Genomic DNA, 22,488 nt, shown 5'->3' with positions numbered 1-22,488 from the left:
GCTCAATAAATGCTAGCTACTGTTACAACTACTATTATTACAATAAATACTTCAACCAATCTCATTCATTCATCCATTCATCTATCCCACAAATATTTAGTGAGTAACTAGGATATGACAAATATCCCCATGGTGCTTATACCTGTCTCCTCAGAATGTTTGGTCTATTTCCTAGAGATCTTTTTCAGCCTTATAAGAAACAAATATGACTTATGAAAAATCAGCCACCCGACACCAAACTTCCCATTTTGTGTTAAGACTTATAATGCACTTGTACCTAGAGCTTTATTTTTTGTTGTTTGTTATTCAGTCATATCCAACTCTTGTGTGATCCCAAGGACTATCGCCTGACAAGCTCCTTTGTCCAAGGATACCTGGAACCATCTCTTATAATAATCAATACCACAGGGTTTCAGGACAAGATGATTTTTTTTAATCTGCATTAAAAAGTCAATGGTCTGATTAAACTGATTTATTCAAAATACTGCGTGTATGTGTATGTGTACGAACAGATGTTAAGTTTCTTTAAAAACATCATTATCCCCGCTAAAAATACATACTAGATCCACTACTAGAGTTTCTTAAAAGTTTGAAACAAAAAGGCAAAATCCAAACTGTTCCAGTTGCTGGCCAGACAGAAGAGGTCAGACAGGATGCATGATTCTTAGCTGGCTTTATTCCAGTTGTGTAGATTCTGGGAGGTAAGGTCCACAGCCTGAATTTCTCACATCAATCACCGTCAAAGAACAACTATTACAGTAAAAGAATTTAAGTCTCAGAGAAACTGTAATGCCACAGAATCTCCCCTTAGCATATTCGGTAAAGTCAATATCTAGACTTTCATTTAATTCTGGCTTCTCTCACTGACTGATCTGTGAACTTGGCAGTTTTCTTATTTGGTTAAGCCTGGATCATTTTTTTCTAGCACTGAACAAAGAAGGTAGTTACTGCCAAAATGTAAATTCAAAAAGCAGAAAGCAGCATTAGTCTTAAATTTAACACATTTTATGGCTCAAGTGGGATGGGGTTCTATTTCATAAAGGGCTGAGTCAAATAATAAATAGGATTTAAATCACTGCTGTTAAGTTTTGATGTGAAATTCAAGTAACTTCAGTAAGGAAAAAAAAAAGATATTTTGCTCCTGACACATATGGGATTCATTACAATACACTTAATCAATATCATTTCTATAATACTGCAGTTGAAAAAACACATTTTGTAATTATTCTCTTGTATCAACGTTCACTGATGGCCCACAGTTTTAAAGTTAAATCAACTAATAACTGTTGGGCAAAGGGGAAGAAGGACAATGCACCCTCAGGAAAGTCAACGGAACAGCTCTGCTATCATAAAACCAGTCACGAGAAAGTACAATGATGCAACTGAACATACAAATGTATAATTTCAATTAAACGTCAACTGATAAGGAAGTTTAACTTACAACATTAAGTTTTTACTCTACTAACTCAATACATATAACCAATCAGCAAATTTCCCCACATACAGCTAGAAGATAATTTTCCTTTTACTTTAAAGGCTTAGATGGAACAAAATTTCCTCTCATAGAAAACAAAAAAAATTTCCAAGTTCTTATAAGCTGTCTGCTTCCTAATATAGTTTTATTTTATTATATTCAGAAGCATGAACCACTGCTTAATCAGCAAGCCTTAAGGTGATTTTTAGGTGTTTCTATTACAGTTTATTTCTGCTTCCTTAACAGGATGCAATATTTGCTAAAATAGGTCTAGAAAGAAACATTAAAAAAGAATAAATAGGATTTCCCTTAGGAAGAGGGCGGTTGAAGACAGAGATGAAAGTGACCATTTCTTTTCACTACCTATTCTTTTTTGCCTTTTGATTTGTGAACCATGCATACCCAGCAAAATGGTTGTTTAATGAAATAGATTTAATATATTAAAAACACTTCAATTTTCCAGCATAAGAAGTATACCACAATAACCCCAGGAGGTGATTATTCATGCTTTTTATCCTCAAGAGGTCCTTCAGAACAAAACTGAAGATGATGCATTTCTGTACAAAATGTAAAAGGGATTTTCTTCTATCCCAAAGAAAAAGATGCTAGTCTTGTTTTAAAGGTTACCCTTAAACCAAACTTGAAAGCAGTATACCTACACGTCCTCGTTTGAAGGCTGTAAACAAAAGATAAAGAGTACCTTCAAAGTCAAGCTGTAAAGTTTTGCTTTTATTTTGTGTAATGAGTCTTTTCCAAAGGTCTTTTGCTACTAAGTAAGTGATCTTAAGAGAATCCAAGAGAAACTCTACGGGACAAAGATAACACCAGAAGACTGGGTGACCTGGGCATACATGTGAGTGTTATCACTATCAGACAGGAAATATTTACTGAAATGATGAATCACACTGTAACAAGCATACTAACAGGCATATTTAATTTTAAAAAGAAAGATTAAGAAATCATAACTTTCCATTGGCAATGGTGCCAAGCAACAGCACTTGATACCCTGTAAGTGGGAAGGCACCTGAACTACACAATTCTAGAGAGCAGTTTGGCAACATGCTTAATATGCTTAAAAATATGCACAACCTTCTTTAACTCGTTAACTTCAATGATAGGTATTTATTAAATATCTATTTATTTTTATAGGTATTTTATTTTATCCAATTTATTAAAGCATTGGAAAAATAGAGAAATGTTAAATTACAGACTCTCAATGGTGTAACAACCCTCAAGTTATGAGCTTATAAGCTAATTACCTTTGTGTTTTTTATATTTCTCCAGATTTTTACGATGAATGTATGTGTTTTTTGTTTTCTAAAACATCTAATTTTAGGAATTATTGCTATCCCATATATACAACAAACATCTGCTACTTATATCAAATGAAAACTAGTTGAGACAAGGATAGAAGGTAACGATATTGAGAAAAAAAAAGTTTCATATTAATCATCAGGATACAATGAATGCCTACAGCATTTAGGTACTTGAGAGAAAAATAAACCTTAAAATTTTATGTCAAAATACAGTTAATATTCAGACTCAAAGAGTGAAAAAGCTTTAAACTTTTATTAAGTTAATACTCAGTTACCACTATTTTGCTGAGTTCATTTTTTTTTTCCTTGTATGCTTGGGCTTGGTACCAAAATCAATAAACTCCAGAATATGACGCTGGCATATACCAGTACCACTTTAGCCCTTTCAGTTTTGATGAAACAAGTAGTTTTCATCAAATAGATGGCTTTGTAAATTATACTATACTTTGCTAACAAGTCTAATCTTTACAGGAGATAACCATTTTATAGAATGATCTTGTACAAACAGTAGTTTGCTGAGGAAAAAAATAAAGCTATTCTCTCTTTATTTTCCCATGTCGAGCCAAATGAAATAATATTCAAGTACCACAATTTATTTTTTCTCTTTTATTTTCACTTTACACAATTTAATTCACTGATTTTAATTGGAGTATAATTACAAAAATATTGTGATGGATTTTGTCATACATCAATATGAATCAGCCACAAGTATACTTGATAAGTGAAAGTAAAGTCGCTCAGTCGTGTCCAACTCTTTGCGACCCCATGGATTGTAGCCTAAGACGTTCCTCCATCCACGGAATTTTCCAAGCAAGAATACTGGAGTGGGTTGCCATTTCCTTCTCCAGGGGATCTTCCCGATCCAGGGATTGAACCTGGGTCTCCCGCATTGCAAGCAGATGCTTTTACCGTCTGAGCCAATATGATATTTTACAACAAAATTATTAACTAATTACCCAGAGAAAAGCAAATGCAACCAAGTTTTCATGTAAGTGCCAAAATCAGAAACTTTTATCTAAAAGACTATCTAAAGTCAGCTTGGTAAGGTAAGAGAATCTGACCACAAAAAATAAGAACCGACAAACACCCTCTTCAAAGCCTAATGCTTTATAGAGGCTTCTCTTCCCAACGTAGGGGCTAAAGGCCCAAAAAAGTGTTGCCAAGGCTGAAAATAGCTGGATAAACTTGTGAAATCCTATACATTAAGATGGGAACTTCTAATTGTAACAGAGTTGGTTGAAGCCAAAGGTGACAAGAGAACAAAAGATAAGAAACCAGTAGTCCACAACAAATACTAAAGGATCTTCTCTAGGTGGGAAACACGCACACACACACACAAAAAGACCTACACAAACAAACCCAAAACGATTAATAAAATCGTAATAGGAATATGCTGCTGCTGCTGCTGCTGCTAAGGCGCTTCAGTCGTGTCCAACTCTGTGCGACCCCACAGACGACAGCCCACAAGGCTCCTCTGTCCCTGGGATTCTCCAGGCAAGAATATTGGAGTGGGTTGCCATTTCCTTCTCCAGTGCATGCATGCCTGCTAAGTCGCTTCAGTCATGTCCAACTCTGTGCGACCCTGTGGACAGCAGCCCACCAGGCTCCTCTGTCCACAGGATTCTCCAGGAAGGAGTACAGGAGTGGGTTGCCATTTCCTTCTCCAATAGCAGGAATATACATAATGATAACTACCTTAAGTGTAAATGGGTTAAACTATTCCAACCAAAAGGCACAGACTGAATGAATGGATACAAAAACAAGACTCATATACATGCTGTTTACAAGAGACCCACTTCAGGCCTAGGGACACATACAGACTCAAAGTAGGGGGATGGAAAAAGATAATTCATGCGAATGGAAATCAAAAGAAAGCTGGAATAGCAATACTCATGTCAGACAAAACAGACTTTAAAACAAAGACTATTACAAGAGACAAGGAGACACTACATGATTAAAAGATAAATCCAAGAAGATAAAACAACTATAAATATTGATGTACCCAACACAGGAGCACCTCAATACAAAAGGCAAAAGCTAGTAACAGCCATAAAAGGGTAAATCAACAGTAACACCATAACACTGGGAGATTTTAACACTCCACTTATACCAAAGGATACAACTGCACTCATCTCACACACTAGCAAAGTAATGATCAAAATCTTCCAAGCCAGGCTTCAACAGTACATGAACTGTGAACTTCCAGATATTCAAGCTAGATTTAGAAAAGGCAGAGGAACCAGAGATCAAATTCCCAACATCTGTTGGATCTTTGAAAAAGCAAGAGAGTTCCAGAAAAACATCTACTACTGCTTTACTGACTACGCCAAAGCCTTTAACTGTGTGGATCACAACAAACTGGGGAAATTCTTAAAGAGACAGGAATACCAGATCACCTGACCTGTCCCCTGAGAAATCTGTATGCAAGTCAAGAAGCAACAGTTAGAACTGGACATGGAACAACAGACTGGTTCCAAATTAGGAAAGAAGTATGTCAAGGCTGTATACTGTCACCCTGCTTATTTAGGTTATATGAAGAGTACATCTTGAGAAATGCTGGGCTAGATGAAGCACAAGCTGGGATCAAGATTGCCGGGAGAAATATCAGTAACCTCAGATATGCAGATGACACCACCCTTGTGGCAGAAAGTGAAGAAGAACTAAAGAGCCTCTTGATGAAAGAGGAGAGTGAAAAAGTTGGCTTAAAGTTCAACATTCAGAAAACGAAGATCATGGCATCCAATCCCATCACTTCATGGAAAATAGATGGGAGAACAGTGGAAACAGTGACAGACTATTTTCTTGGGCTCCAAAATCACTGCAGATGGTGACTGCAGCCATGAAATTAAAAGATGCTTGCTTCTTGGAAGGAGAGTTATGACCAACCTAGACAGCATATTAAAAAGCAGAGACATTACTTTGCCAACAAAGGTCAGTCTAGTCAAAGCTATGGTTTTTCCAGTAGTCACATTTGGATGTGAGAGCTGGATTATAAAGAAAGCTGAGCATTGAAGAATTGATGCTTTTGAAGTGTGGTGTTGGAGAAGACTCTTGAGAGTCCCTTGGACTGCAAGGAGATCCAACCAGTCCATCCTAAAGGAAATTAGCCCTGAATATTCATTGGAAGGACTGATGCTGAAGCTAAAACTTCAACACTTTGGCCATCTGATGTGAAGAACTGACTCACTAGAAAAGACCCTGATGCTGGGAAAGAGTGAAGGTGGAGGAAGGGGACGAGAGAGGATGAGATGGTTGGATGGCATCATCGACTCAATGGACATGAGTTTGAATAAGCTCCAGGAGTCAGTGATGGACCGGGAAGCCAGGCATGCTGCAGTCCATGGGGTCACAAAGAGTTGGACATGACTGAGTGACTGAACTGAACTGATACCAATGGATAGATTATTCAGGAAGAAATAATAGGGAAACACAAGCTTTAAAAGACACATTAGACTTACACTTAAGACTTACAATAGACTTACAATTAAGATACACTTAATTGATGTTTAAAGGACATTCCATCTGAAAGCAGCAAAATACACTTTCTTCTCAAGGGCACATGGGACATTCTCCAGGACAGATCCCATCTTGGGTCACAAATCAAGTAAATTTAAGAAATTTGAGAAAATTTAAGTAAATTTAAGAATTTAAATTTAAGAAAATTGAAATCATATTGGGAATCTTTTTTGACCACCCTGCTATGAGATTAGAAACCAATTACAGGGAAAAACAAACATAAAAATCACAAACACATGGAGGTTAAATGATATGCTACTAAATCCACTCCAGGATTCTTGTCTGGAGAATCCCATGGACAGAAGAGCCTGGCAGGCTATACAGTCCACGGGGTCGCAAAGAGTCAGACATGACTAAGCGACTAACACACACACACACACAAAACCCAGAGATCCCTGAAGAAATCAAAAGAGGAAACGTAAAAAAGCCTGGAAACACAGTCTTCGCGGAGAGTCGCCGCGGTTTCCTGCTTCAACAGTGCTTGAACGGAACCCGGCTGCTCGTCCCCCGCTAACCCGGGCAGGCTACTCAGAGCCAGCCCCCGTCCCCACTTGACAACACCCTCCGACCGGCCCAAGGTCCCCGCCGCCGCTCCGGCGCAGCGCGGCCGCCCGCCATGACGAGCGCATCCCCCTCGCAGGAGCGCCGGAACCACCACCAGGACTCGGGGGCCGCCCTCAACCGCCAGATCAGCCTGGCGCTCCACGCCTCCTATGTGTACCTGTCCATGTCCTACTATTTTGACCGCGATGATGTGGCTTTGAAGAACTTTGCCAAGTACTTTCTTCACCAATCTCATGAGGAGAGGGAACATGCTGAGAGACTAATAAGCTGCAGAACCAGCGAGGCGGCCGAATCTTCCTTCAGGATACAAGAAACCAGACCGTGATGACTGGGAGAATGGGCTGAATGCAATGGAATGTGCGCTGTGCTTGGAAAGAAGTGTGAATCAATCACTACTGGAACTGCACAAACTGGCCACTGAAAAAAATGATCCCCATCTGTGTGATTTCATTGAGACTCATTACCTGAATGAGCAGGTGGGAGCCATCAAAGAATTAGGTGACCACGTAACCAACCTGCGCAAGATGGGGGCCCCTGGATCTGGCATGGCAGAGTACCTCTTTGACAAGCACACCCTGGGACACAGTGAGAGCTAAGCCTCAGGCTGGCTTCCCACAGCCACAGGGGTGACTCCTCTGGTCACCAAGGCAGTGCATGCATATTTGGGTTACCTTCACCTTTTCTCTAAGTTGTAACAAAACATCTACTTAAGTTCTTTCTTTAGTACCATTCCTTCAAATAAAGTAATTTGGTACCCTCCCCCCACCCCCCAAAAAAAAGCCTGGAAACAAATGACCAAAAAGACACAATGAACCAAAACCTACGGGATGCAGCTAAAGCAGTTCCAAAAAAGAAAGTTTATGTAATAGCAATACAAGAAACAAGAAAAGTCTCAAATAAACAATCCAACCTTACACCTAAAGCAACTAGAGAAAGAACAAATAAAACTTAAAGTTAGAGGAATGAGAGAAACCATAAAGATCGGAGCAGAAATAAATGAAATAGAAACAAAGAAGACAATAGCAAAGATCAGTGAAACTAAAAGCTGGTTCTTTGAGAAGACGACCAAAATTGATAAACCTTTAGTCAGACTCATCAAGAAAAAAAGGGAGAGGACTCAAATCAGTAAAATTAGAAGTGAAAAAGGAAAAGTTACGACTGAAATACAAAGGATCATAAGAGACTAATCCATGTGAACAACCTGGAAAATATGGACCAATTCTTAGAAAGGTACAATCTTCCAAGACCGAACCAGGAAGAAATATAAAATCTGAGCAGATCAATCACAAGTAATAAAACTAAAATTGATTAAAATTTTCCAACGAACAAATGTCCAGGACCAGAAGATTTCACAGGCAAAGTCTATCAAATATTTAGAGAAGAGCTAACACCCACCTTTCTCAAACTATTCCAAAAAACTGCAGAGGGGGAGAAACATTCCCAAGCTCATTCTAGGAGGCCACCATCACCCTGATACCAAAACCAGACAAAGACATCACAAAAAAAGAAAATTATAGGCCAATATTACTGATAAACATAGACACAAAAATCCTCAACAAAATACTAGAAAACAGAATCCAACAACACATTAAAAGGATCATACACCATGATCAAGTGGAATTTACCCCAGGGTTGTGAGGATTCTTCAATATATACAAATCAATCAATGTGATTCACAGTATTAACAAACTGAAGAACAAAATCCATATGTTCATTTCAGCTGATGCATAAAAAGCTTTCAACAAAATTCAACACCCATTTAATGATTAAAAAAAAAAAACCTCTCCACAAGGTAGGTATAGAGAGAACCTACCTCAACATAAATAAAGGCCATATATTATATTACAAACCCAGAGCAAACATCATCCTCAATGGTGAAAAACAAAGCATTTCCTCTAAGAGCAGGAACAAGACAAGGGTGCCACATTCGCTACTATTCAACAGTTTTGGAAGTATTAACCACAGCAATCAAAGAAGAAAAAGAAATCAAAGGAATCCAAATTGGAAAAGAAGTAAAACTGTCACCATTTGCAGATGACAAGATAGTATACACGGAAAATCCTAAAAATGCTACCACAAAACTACTACAGCTAATGAATGAATTCAGTAAAGTTGCAGGATACAAAATTAATAAGCAGAAATCTTTTGCACTCCTATACACTAACAATGAAAGACTGGAAACAGAAATTAAGGAAACAATTCCACTTATCATTGCAACAAAAAGAACAAAATACCTAAGAATAAACCTATTTAAAGAGGCAAAATATCTCTATGCAGAAAACTATTAAGATACTTAGGAAAGACATCAAAGATGACACAGACAAAGATATACCATCTTCTTGGACTGGAAGAACCCATATTCTGAAAACAATTATACTACCCAAAGCAATCTATAGATTCAATGCAATCCCTATCAAACGACCAATGGTATTTTACACAGAACTGGAACAAAAAATTTTACAATTTTTATGAAAACACAAAAGACTCCAAACAGCAAAATCACCTTGAGAAAGAAATGGAGCTGGAGGGATCAGGCTCTCTATACTACAAAGCTACAGTCATCATGACAGCATGGTACTGGCACAAAAAAAGAGAAAGATCAGTGGAGCAGGATAGGAAGCTCAGCCATAAACCCGCACACCTATGGTCACTTAATCTATAACAAAGGAGGTAAGAATAGAAGAATGAAGAAAAGACAATCTCAGTAAGTGGGGGTTGGAAAACTGGACAGCTACATGTAAAAGAATGAAATGAGAACTTCCTAACACCATACACAAAAATAAACTCATAATAGATTAAAGATCTAAATGTAAAGCCAGACACTATAAAAGTCTTTAAGGATGAAATAGGCAGAACACTCTTTGACATAAAGCACAGCAAGATCTTTTTTTGACCCACATTCTAGTTATGAAAATAAAAACAAAAATACACAAATGGGACCTAATTAAACTTAAAAGTTTTTGCACTTAAAAGCAAAGGAAACCATAAACAAGACAAAAATAAACCCCTCAAAATGGGAAAAAAAAACATTTGCAAACAAAGGATTAATCTCCAAAATACACAAACAGCTCATGCAGCTCAATACAAAAAAAAAAAAACAAAACCAAACAACCCAATCAAATGTTTAGAAGATCTGAAGAGAGATTTCACCAAAGACACACCGATGGCCAGCAAACACATGAAAAGGTGCTCAATATCACTCATCTTTGGTGAAATGCAAATCAAAAATATAACAAGGTTATCACCTCACTCCAATCAGAATGGCCATAATCAAAAACTCCATTAACAATAAATGCCATTGAGGGTGTAGAAGAAAGTGAACCTTCTTACACTGTTGGTGACTATGTAAACTGATACAGCCACTATGGAGAACAATATGCAGGTTCCTTAAAAAACTAAAAACAGAACTATCACATAACCCAGCAATCCCACTACTGGGCACATCATATCCAGAGAAAACCATAATTCAAAAAGGCATTTAAAAAGAAGACACATAAACCCCAAAGTTCACTGTTTCTGACAGCCAGGACAAAAGCAGCACAGATGTCCACTGACGGATGGATGAAGACGCTGCGGTAGATATATACAATGAAATATTACTCAGCCATAAAAAAGAATGGATGTGAGTCTGCTGAACTGAGGTGGGTGAACCTAAAGCCTGTTACACAGAATGCTTTATGTTACAATATGTAAAACAAATAACTACTGGAAAAACTGCTGTATAACGCAGGAAGTTCAGCCTGATGCTGTGTGACAACCTAGGCGGTCAGGTGGCTGGGGGCGAGCGGGTGCTGGGAGGGAGGGTCAAGAGGGAGAGGACATGTGTACACTTGTGGCTGACTCACAGGGCTGTATGGCAAAAACCAACACAACACGTAAAGCAATTATCCTCCAAGTAAAACTAATTTTTTAAAAATTATTTGGATTGCAGTCAGGACACAGACACAACACAACACAACACAGGACACAGACACAACAGTCAGGACACAGAAGCAACCTAAATATCCATCAGCAGAGGAATGGATAAAGAAGATGTGGTACATAAATGCAATGGAATGTTATTCAGTGACAAAAAAATGAAATTGGGACATTTGTAAAGAAGAAGATGAACCTAGAGACTGTCATACAAGTGGAGTCAGAAAGAAAAAAAAAACAAATATTATATATTAACACATATATGTGGAACCTAGAAAAGTAGTATAGATGATCTTAGGTGCAAGGCAGAAACAGACACACAGATGTAGAGAAAAAACTTACTAATACAAAGGAGAAGGGGGGGTGAATTGGGAGGTCGGGAATGACGTATACACACTTGTGCTTTGTGTTCAGTCCCTCAGTTATGTCCAGCTCTTTACAATCCCATGGGCTACAGCCTACCAGGTTCCTCTGCACCAAGGAATTTTCCAGGCAAGAATACTGGAGTGGCATGCCATTTCCTATTCCAGGGGATCTTCTCAACCCAGAGATCGAGGTGGGAATCTTAACCACTAGCACCACCTGAGAAGCCCATATATACACTAGTATATATAAAATTGGAGAAGGCAATGGCACCCCACTCTAGTACTCTTGCCTGGAAAAGCCCATGGATGGAGGAGCCTGGTAGGCTGCAGTGCATGTGGTTGCACAGGGTTGGACACGACTGAAGTGACTTAGCAGCAGTAGCATATATAAAATAGACAGCCAACGAGAATCCACTGAATAGCACAGGGAGCTCTGCTAGGGCTCCATGACGACCTAAATGGAAAAGAAATCTAAAAAAGAGGGGACACATGTATGTATACATATGGCTGATTCTATGCAATATAGGAGAAACTGACACAGTGGTGTAAAGCAACTATACTCCAAAAAAAAAAAAAAAAATCCACTGTAGCGCTACTGACAACAGCCAAGACAGAAAAGCAACCTTTTAAAAAGGCAATGGATTTCAACAAGCTCTCTGACCTTAAGGGCAAGAAACTATGCCCAGGGATGTCTACAGGGTCATCCAAGTCTTGAAAGCAACCTGAGATGAAAAAGTCAGATGGACTTAGGTTTGCCTACATGAGGCAGGTAAATTCACTTAGGGATACCTACTAGTACTGAAAGATGAACTCCCCAGGTCGGTAGGTGCCCAACATGCTACTGGAGATCAGTGGAGAAATAACTCCAGAAAGAATAAAGAGACAGAGCCAAAGCAAAATCAACACCCAGTTGTGGATGTGACTGGTGATGGAAGTAAAGTCTGATGCTATAAAGAGCAATATCGCATAGGAACCTGGAATGGTAGGTCCAAGAATCAAGGCAAATTGGAAGTGGTCAAACAGGAGATGGCAAGAGTGAACATTGACATTTTAGGAATCAGTGAACTAAAATGGACTGGAATGGGTGAATTTAACTCAGATGACCATTATATCTACCAATGTGGGCAAGAATCCCTTAGAAGAAATGGAGTAACCATCACAGTCAAAGGGAGAATCCAAAATGCAGTACTTTGATGCAACCTCAAAAACAACAGAATGATCTCTGTTCATTTCCAAGGCAACCATTCAATATCACAGTAATCCAAGTCTACGCCCCAACCAGTAACGCTGAAGAAGCTGCAGTTGAATGGTTCTATGAAGACCTACAAGACCTTTTAGAACTAACACCCAAAAAAGATGTTCTTTTCATTATAGGGGACTGGAATGCAAAAGTAGGAAGTCAAGAGATACCTGGAGTAACAGGCAAATATGGCCTTGGAGTACAAAATGAAGCAGGGCAAAGGTTAACAGAGTTTTGCCAAGAGAATGCACTGGTCATAGCAAGCACCCTCTTCCAACAACACAAGAGAAGACTCTACACATGGACATCACCAGATGGTAGATACCAAAAACAAGACTAATTATATTCTTTGCAGCCAGAGGGAGAAGCTCTATACGGTCAGCAAAAACAAGACTGGGAGCTGACTGTGGCTCAGATCATGAACTCCTTATTGCCAAATTCAGACTTAAATTGAAGAAAGTAGAGAAAACCACTAGACCATTTAGATACGACCTATATCAAATCCCTTACCATTATACAGTGGAAATGACAAATAGATTCAAGGGATGAGATCTGATAGAGTGCAAGAAGAACTATGGATGGAGGTTCGTAACACTGTACTGGAGGCAGGGATCAAGACCATCTCCAAGAAAAAGAAATGCAAAAAGGCAAAGTGGTTGTCTGACAAGGTCTTACAAATAGCCGAGAAAAGAAGAGAAGCTAAAGGCAAAGGAAAAAAGGAAAGATATACCCATTTGAATGCAGAGTTCCAAAGAAGAGCAAAAAGAAAGAAGAAAGCCTTCCTCAGTGATCAGTGCAAGGAAATAGAGGAAAACAATAGAATGTGAAAAACTGGAGATCTCTTCAAGAAAATTAGAGATACCAAGGGAACATTTCATGGAAAGATGAGCACAATAAAGGACAGAAATGGTATGGACCTAACAGAAACAGAAGATATTAAGAGGAGGAGGAAAGAATACACAGAAGAATGATACAAAAAAAGATCTTCACAACCCAGATAAACACAATGGTGTGATCACTCACCTAGAGCCAGACATCCTGGAATGCGAAGTCAAGTGGGCCTTAGGAAGCATCACTACAAACAAAGCTAATGGAGGTGATGGAATTACAGTTAAGCTATTTCAAATCCTAAAAGATGATGTTGTGAAAGTGCTGCACTCAATATGGCAGCAAATGTGGAAAACTCAGCAGTGGCCACAGGACTGGAAAAGGTCAGTTTTCATTCCAATCCCAAAGAAAGGCAATGCCAAAGAAAGTTCAAACGACCACACAATTGCACTCATCTCATACGCTAGCAAAGTAATGCTCAAAATTCTCCAAGCCAGGCTTCAACAGTACACGAACCAAGAACTTCCAGATGTTCAAGCTGGATTTAGAAAAGGCAAAGGAACCAGAGACAAAATTGCCAACATCCGTTGGATCATCGGAAAAGCAAGAGAGTTCCAGAAAAATATCTGCTTTATTGACTATGTCAAAGCCTTTGACTGTGTGGATCACAACAAACTGTGGGAAATTCGTAAAGAGATGAGAATACCAGATCACCTGATCTGTCTCCTGAGAAATCTGTATGCAGGTCAAGAAGCAACATGTAACAAAATGGAACAACACAGACTAGTTCCAAATTGGGAAAGGAGAAAATCAAGGCTCCATGTTGTCACCCTGATTATTTAACTTACATGCAGAGTACATCACGTGAAATGCTGGGCGGGATGAATCACAAGCTGGAATCAAGACTGCTAGGAGAAATATCAATAACCTCAGTATGCAGATGACACCACCCTTATGGCAGAAAATGAAGAAGAACTAAAGAGCCTCTTGATGAAAGTGAAAGAGGAGAGTGAAAAGTTGGCTTAACACTCAACATTCAGAAACCAAAGATCATGGCATCCGGTCCCATCACTTCATGGCAAATAGATGGGGAAAGTGGAAACAGTGACAGACTTTATTTTGGGGGGCTCCAAAATGGTGACTGCAGCCATGAAATTAAAAGACACTTGCTGCTTGGAAGAAAAGCTATGACCAACCTAGACAGCATATTAAAAAGCAGAGACATTACTTTGCCAACAAAGGTCAGTCTAGTCAAAGCTGTGGTTTTTCCAGTAGTCATGTATGAATGCAAGCATTGAATTATAAAGAAAGCTGAGCACTGAAGAATTGATGCTTTTGAACTATTGTGTTGGAGAAGACTCTTGAGAGTCTCTTGGACTGCAAGGAGATCCAACCAGTCCATCCTAAAGGAAATTAGCCCTGAATATTCATTGCAAGGACTGATGCTGAAGCTGAAATTGCAATTCTTTGGCCACCTGATGCAAAGAACTGACTCACTGGAAAAGACCCTGATCCAGGGAAAGACTGAAAGCAGGAGGAAAAGGGGATAACAGAGGGTAAGACGGTTGGATGGCATCAGTGACTCAATAGACATGGGTCTGGGTGGACTCCGGGAGTTGGTGATGGACAGGGAATCCTGGCGTGCTGCATGCAGTCCATGGGGTCGCAAAGTCCATGCGGTCGGACACAACTGAAGTGAACTAGTACTCTTCCTGACTCTCCTTCATACACGTAGACCATTCATTGACAGCGTATGATTACATGCCAAGATGAGTAACACAAGTTGTCACCATAAAAATAAAAAGTTCAGAGAAAAGAGGAGATTGATGTGGCCCAGAGCAGCACTGCTCAAACATCAAAATGTTATAAATCACCTGAAACAATAGATCAGGAGAAATTCTGAGATACTGTGTTTCTGTCTTTCTAACAAGCTACCAGGCAAGGCCAATTCTGCTTGTCTTGCTGGTCCTTGGACCAGACCTGGAGTATCAAAAATGTAATGCACGTAAGAAAGGTTAAGATTCAAACTGGTTTAAGGTTTTACATGAAAATAGGGTTTTAGATGAAATAGGGTTTTACATGAAAGGTCCAACAGGAAGAATTAGCTTGATCTTACCTAGGAATAAAGAGATCACCTGAGTACAATGACAATTCATTCGTCCATTCTATAAGGATAAACTGAGTACTGACTGCACAACGTACATAAAAAAGAGGCCAACAAGTCTATTGGAATGGACAGTTAACATTACTGAGAGATACCATTTCACACAAGGAAAGCAAGTCATCTAACTGTCCAATAACATGTAGAAGAGGAAAATTTTGTTCTACTCATGCAATGAAATGCTAAGTAGTAATGACAATGAATGAATTAGAGCTCCTCACTCAAGAACAGAACAATCTCAAGATCATGGTGTGAGATACATACATATATGATTCAAGACAGAGGTGAACATGCACTATGATTTAACTAACACTTCATTCTTTTTATTAATACAAACAGGCCAAAGTAAACAAATCATTTGGGAATACTCTGTGGTACAGCTGTAAATAAAATCAAGAAATCACTGAAACAAAGCTCACAAGAGTGATTACAGGTACAAAAAAGGGATGGGAGAAAAGGATGAAATGGAAAGGACTTAAAAGAGCCTAAAAATTCTACTTCTCAAGTTAAAAGGCAGGTAAATGGATATTTATTCTGTGGTTACTTAAATTATGTATTAAAGACATTATTTTACATGTATATCCTGTTGTTTTACAGTTCTTTGCTAATGTTATCAATGATCTTTTTAAAAACTAAATCAAGAAACTGGTGATGGCAGATTCTAGTAGCACTGAGTTGAAGAAAGAATGGAAGACCACAAATACAGATGAATTATTTAACCACCGACATCAAACGAAAGAAGTGGGGACTAAGAATGAACACAAGTGAAAGTCGCTCAGTCGGGTCCAACTCTTTGCAACCTGATGGACTATGTAGTCCATGGCATTCTCCAGGCCAGAATACTGGAGTGGGCATACTTTCCCTTCTCCAGGTGACCTTCCCAACCCAGGGATCGAACCCAGGTCTTCCACATTGCAGGTGGATTCTTTACCCGCTAAGCCACAAGGGAAGCTCAAAAATACTGGAGTGGGCAGCCTATCCCTTCTCCAGCGGATCTTCCCGACCCAGGAATTGAACCAGGGTCTCCTGCATTGCAGGCGGATTCTTTACCAACTGAGCTATCAAGGAAGCCCAAGAATGAACGCAAAGTGCTAAGTAAAAAGAGACAGGGTTGGACATTTTAATATGGAAAAGTCTGACAATCACCATGTGTTAAGAGATGGTAAAATTAAAGATTGATGAAAACTGATAGAAACAAAACTAAAGGTTCGAAAAGAAAGACTCAAGAAGAAAAGGAAATCTGCCCCTTGCTATCACCAACGTGCCAGAAACAAATGTGATTAAATATCAGACTAAGCAAATTGGTCCTGTGTGGCTGGAATGAGTCATTCCTACAAAGCATGGGAATAGTGGCAAGTTAACCTGAACACAAAAGCCAAGGACATGTTACTCAGCCTTGAACTCACTGCAAAGGCACTAAAAACATTGCAAGAGGGAAGTTAACCATGTCTGAACTTTCACATTCAAGTGCATGTTTTAATAAAAGTATGAAGGATGGACTGAAGCAGGCTAAGAGAACAATTCAAGATGCTATGAAAACAATCTATAGAAAAAGATATCAGAACAGGAAATGGAAGTACTACAAAAAGAAACTAAAATACTTCATTCATCAATTTATCCTATCTATCTCAATTAACTGATTCAGTTTTGGAATGTAACAGATGAAAAGTCTTAATACCTGTCTGCCCTCAGTAGCTTACATTCTACTGGGGGAGAAAAACAAGAAAACAAACAAGAGAGTAACAAGTAATGGAAAATGCTATGAAGGAAATAAAGGTGATGTAATTGAGAGTAATGGGGATGAAGCTATTTTTTTACACGATAGGCAAGGCCTCTCTTGAGATGCTGACACTTAAGCCAATACCTTAAACGCTCAAAAAAAGCCACGGAGTAGGAAGAAGTATTTCAGACAGTATTTCAGGCTGAGAAAATAAAACAATGAAAGCTGACTGTGACTGAAGCCTAGAAGAAAGTATGAGGTGAGTCTGAAGAAAGAGACAACAGCAGCAGGGCCTTGAAGACTGAGTAAGAATTCTACATTTTATTTTAAGTGGATATGGCTGGTGGAATCTAGAAGAAAAGCAAATGAAATCCGATATATTTTGGACGTAGAACCAACAGAATTTGCTGAGGGACTGGACGCCAAGGGTAAAATAAGAACAAGCATACATGAATGCTCAGGTTTTGACTTTTCAAACAGGTAGACAGCAGTTCCATTTACTAAGAAGAGAATGAGGTAAGATCGATGAGTGGGAGAGCAGCAGGGCAAGGGTCAAAAATTTTTATTTTGGACACATTACGTTTGAAGTTCCTATGAGATATCCTAACAGTGACAGCAAAATGCGTAAGAGTGGCATTCAAGAACCAAGTCTGACAAGAAACATAAACCTACGAGGTCTCAGAATACAAATAATATTTAAAGTCTTGAAGAGCCTTAGAGAAAGTCTACTACTATAACTTTTGCAAATGTAACAGCAGCAGCTAAAAGTACATGTTAACACCTTTTACCATTTAACTTACCAAGCACAAAGAGATTAATAATATGCCCAATGTCATACAGCTAATTTTAGCGCTGGATTTCAAGCCCAGCCGTCTGACTCCAGAGTTGCGCTTTCATCAGCTTTGTCAAGCAGAGACCAGGGGGAAAGACGCCTAAACCCAAATCCCAAGGCACTCCAACATTCACAGAGACGGAAAGAAGTCAACATAAGGTATTTAATCCAATAACGCGGTTTCACGTAACCGCTGAACCACAGGCTCAAAAGTGGCTACAAACTAATTTCCACTTGGAGAGTTACAGATGTCAGATCCCAGCAGGGAAACAATAAAGTTTACTCTCCCCTTCCAAAAGCCCTATATCCTTCTCGACACCTCCGTCACCTACTTGCCTCCCAGAAAAGTCATTCTCCAAATACCCTCTTCCCAAGCATCTCAAAACAAGCCCCCAAGAATCTGTCACACATACACCCGAGCCTAGGTCCACTTTCTGAGTCCTCAACTCCCTGATGAGACGGCAGAGAAGGTGGCCGCGTCTTCCGAACATAAAGTGAAGATAAAGAAAGAAGGTTTTAGGGGAAAACCTTGGCCCAGCTTCAGCAAGCCCAGAGGGGAGGCTGCCGGAAAGCACGCCTGGCAAGGCCGGGCTGGGAACTGAGCTCCCGACGTGGACCGGGAGAAACGGAACCCCACTCACCAAGCCATCTATCTGCACTTGCTTCACGGCTGAATCTCCGGATCCTCCTTTGCCTTTGCCTTTGCCTGCAGCGCCGGTGGTAGAGCTGGAAGAGGTGGCGGATGAGCCGGTGCCTTCTTTGCGGGACGCCATCTTTCCAGCCGGACAGGAAAAGAGAAACGTGAGTTGCCGGAAGCGGAAGTAAAGTTTCACTTGACGTCAGGCGCAGTCTGGCGTTCGAGGGGCGGAGCTGTTAGGAAAAGCCCGCGGGGGAGGCCCCGCCTCCCTTCTCTTTTCCAGCCTTTCTTCGGCAGTGCAACGCCGTGCGCATGTGCATTGGGCTTTAGGGGGGGCTTCTTTCGTATAGAAAGCTTTAAGAAAGGCAAAAAGATTTTGGGAAGTGTTTTCCCGTTTATGTTTAATCGGTATGCACTAGGTAGTGAATCATAATTGCTTTGTAGCTAGCATTTATGTAGCATGTCATTCGTATAAACTGCTTTCACTTCTAATTTTTTTAATTAATCGGTAGACCCAATGTTACAAACTATGAAGAGCTGTACTTACTTCAGTAGCATATTTGGGAATTGAGACATGATTTGTCAAACGTCATTCTGTTCATTAATGGCGAGCTTATATTGAAGTTTTTTTTTTAATTTCTTTGCAATTTTTGTCCTTGGCAATATCTCACCAAGATTTTCCGGTCATGTATGTTAATCACCCTACATCTGAAACTGATTGGTGTCATTTCAGGGGGGCTCTGAAGAGCTCCAGTACTATAGTCCTTTATGTCCCAGTGCACAGAGAATTCAACAAGAGCAAAGTGGTAGATAAAAAGTGATTGGTTAGACTAGAACACTTGTGAGGCTTACAAGCAGGTGGGCAAGAAATGCCATGCCCCAAGAACTAGTTGGCTACAGCTTTATAATCAAAGGAAAAGGGGGAAAGAGGAGAAGACCTCCTTTGTCTTTCTTGAGTAGACATCACGTTTTCATCATTAGCTCCTCCAGGCTGAGCAGGGGAGTTTTCTTGTCCCTGTGTGGTCAAGCTAGGTCCACAAATTACTGTTTTTTATGTGTGGAGAGAGCATTTTGGAGGGATCACTGGGCAGGATGTGGGTCTCCTGCCAACATTGTTTGTTTGTTGGCATGTCCCATGCTTCTGTTGCATGGCTTTGTTGCTAAGCAAGCCTGCTTGCTTTTGTGGTGAGGCAAACCTGCTTTCTCAAGTAATCATTAACTTACAGGGGTCTCCCATATTTTTCTACTTATAGAAAATCCCTAGTGGGATTAACTATTTAATCACCTATTTTGTCCTGTCATTCTGTCCCTACCACTGGGTTCTTGTAATCTAACCCTATCTAGAAAGGGCCTAAAAGTGATAGGGATAGAATGCATGCATGTGTTCTAAATTGCTTTAGTCCTATCGAACTCTCTGCAACTCTCTGTAGCCCTCAGGCTCTGCTGTCCATAAGATTCTCCAGGTAGCAATACTGGAGTGGGTTGCCATGCCCTCCTCCAGGGGATCTTCCTGACCCAGGGATCCAACCCACATCTCTTACATCTCCCGCATTGGCATGCGGGTTCTTTACAGCAGCACCACATGGGAAGCTCAGGGACAGAATGTGAAAGTGAAAGTCACTCAGCCATGTCCAACTGTTTGTGACCCCATGGACTAGATAGTTCATGGAATTCTCCAAGCCAGGATACTGGAGTGAGTAGCCTTTCCCTTCTCCAGGGGATCTTCCCAACCCAGGGATTGAACCCAGGTCTTCCACACTGCAGGGGGATTCTCTACCAGCTAAGTCACCAGGGAAGTCCAAGAATACTGAAATGGGTAGCCTACCCCTCCTCCAGCAGATCTTCCCGACCCAGGAATCAAACCGGGGTCTCCTGCATCGCACGTGGATTCTTTACCAGCTGACCTACCAGGGAAGCCCAATAAGATGATCAAATAGTTAGCATAGAAATTCCATTAGGGAGTTGTAGATAAAGAGGGAACTTTAGGGCGATTTGGGAGACCACAGTAAGACTAATGATCACTCAAGAAAGTAACGGGAAACTTCTAAAACAATGTGGGCCTACTTGAATCATAAAGCAAAACAAGTCGCTTAGCATCAAAGTCAGATTGGCTTGCTTAATGATAAAATCAAGCTAACCTGCTGGCAACAAAGTCATGCAACAGAAACAGGAGACTTGCCCCAAAACAATAAAACAATGGTGGCATGAGACCTGCATCCTGCCCAGTAAGCTAAGGGAATTAATAACCCCCAAAACATGTTCTTTGGCCCCTAAGACATGTTCTTCATACCATGCCCCCAAAATAATAAAACAGTTGTAGAAAATAACTACAATCTGCCCAGGGCTATCAAGTTAATGACTTCCAAAACAGGATCTGCGCACACACACACAAAATCATTTATGGGAAGATGACTTCTCAAAATGAAGGCCACCATTGCACTGCAACCTGAAAATATTTTTCCAAAGTGCTATGACAGTCCTGGCTTGACCATATAGGGAGGGACAAATAAACTTCCCTGCCCTACCTGGGGGAGGAACTGATCTTGAAAGGTGAAGCCTACTCAAGAAAAACAAAGACCTTCTCCCCCTTCTCTTTCTTCCTCTGATTATAAAAATGTAACCCACTGAGCACTCAGGGCAGTGCAACATTTGCCTGCTTGCTTGTGAACCTTACAAGCATCCTATTCAAAGAAATCACTCATGTATCCCATTGCTGCTGCTGCTGCTAAGTCACTTCAGTCATGTCCAACTCTATGTGACCCCATAGACGGCAGCCTACCAGGCTCCTCCCTCCCTGGTATTCTCCAGGCAAGAACACTGGAGTGGGTTGCCATTTCCTTCTCCAATGCATGAAAGTGAAAAGTGAAAGTGAAGTCGCTCAGTCGTGTCCAACTGTTCGCGACCCCATGGACTGCAGCCTAGCAGGCTCCTGCGCCCATGGGATTTTCCAGGCAAGAGTACTGGAGAAGGTTGCCATTTATCACATTGCCTCTCAACAAATTCCTTTCTGCGTTGAGACATAAAGGACTGTGAGACCAGAGCTGTTCTGGAGCCCTGACACCTAACAGTTTCAGCAGCAATGACATGTCCTTCACTTGAATGCCTAATTTTAATTAAATTATTTTAAGAACAGCAGTGTGTTCAGTCCTTGTACATCTTCATCCCCTTATCTTTACTCTGTATCTCAATACTCCTCCTGCAATGCCGATCATTCCTGAATTTATATTTACCCAGACCTCTCCACTGAACTCCACAATGGCATGTCTATCTATTCAACATCTCCACTTAAATGTCCCACAAGCACCTGCTCCAACTTAACCTTTCAAAAATTGAGCTCCAAATACCTTCTCGTCTTGAAAAAAATGTTCTTCCCCAGTCTTCTCCAGTCATTAGATGACAGTTCTATTCTTCTAGTTGATAAGAACTAAGCTTCTGGGGCATCTTTGACTCCTCTGTATCCTTGACACTCGACCGGTGATTCATTGGAAGCTTGTGTAAACTCCATGTTAAAAATGTATTCAAGGGCTTCCCTGGTGGTCCAGTGGTTAAGAATCTGCCTTGCAAGGCAAGGGATGCTGGTTCCATCCCTGATCCGGGAAGACCCCACATGCTGCAACTACTGAAGCCCGGGTGCCCGAGAGCCCGTGCTCCGTGAGAAGAGAACCCACTGCAATGAGAAGCCCTCAAAGGGCAACTGGAGAGCAGCCTCTGCTCGGTGCAACTGGAGAAAGCCCAGGCAGTAGTGAAGACTCAGCACAACCAAAAATTAATAAAATTATTCTTTAAAAATGACATAGTACTCTTAAGCCTAAACATATACAATAGTTAGATTAATATAGATGCTCTATATTAAAACACAACTATTGGAAGAATGGATAAAAAACACTGATAGAATGGGACTTCCCTGGTGGTGCAGTGGA

General features: G+C 40.3%; 1 protein-coding gene and 1 pseudogene across 1 annotated transcript in view; one reads left to right on the top strand and one right to left on the bottom strand.

Moving 5' to 3' along the window:
- Positions 1-18,733, bottom strand: part of EIF3H (eukaryotic translation initiation factor 3 subunit H) — a 93,776-nt gene extending 75,043 nt beyond the window's left edge. Inside the window, exon 1 of the mRNA XM_061123576.1 lies at positions 18,573-18,733. Coding sequence (XP_060979559.1) covers positions 18,573-18,704 — 132 coding nt within the window. The 5' untranslated portion in view covers positions 18,705-18,733. The remainder of the gene's footprint in view (positions 1-18,572) is intronic.
- LOC133042334 (ferritin heavy chain-like) lies at positions 6,908-7,495 on the top strand (annotated as a pseudogene).
- Positions 18,734-22,488: the final 3,755 nt, after the last annotated feature.

This window comes from Dama dama, chromosome 21, assembly GCF_033118175.1.
Source record: "Dama dama isolate Ldn47 chromosome 21, ASM3311817v1, whole genome shotgun sequence".
In the NCBI taxonomy this organism is placed as follows: Eukaryota; Metazoa; Chordata; class Mammalia; order Artiodactyla; family Cervidae; genus Dama; species Dama dama.
This window is presented reverse-complemented; position numbering and strand designations above follow the sequence as displayed.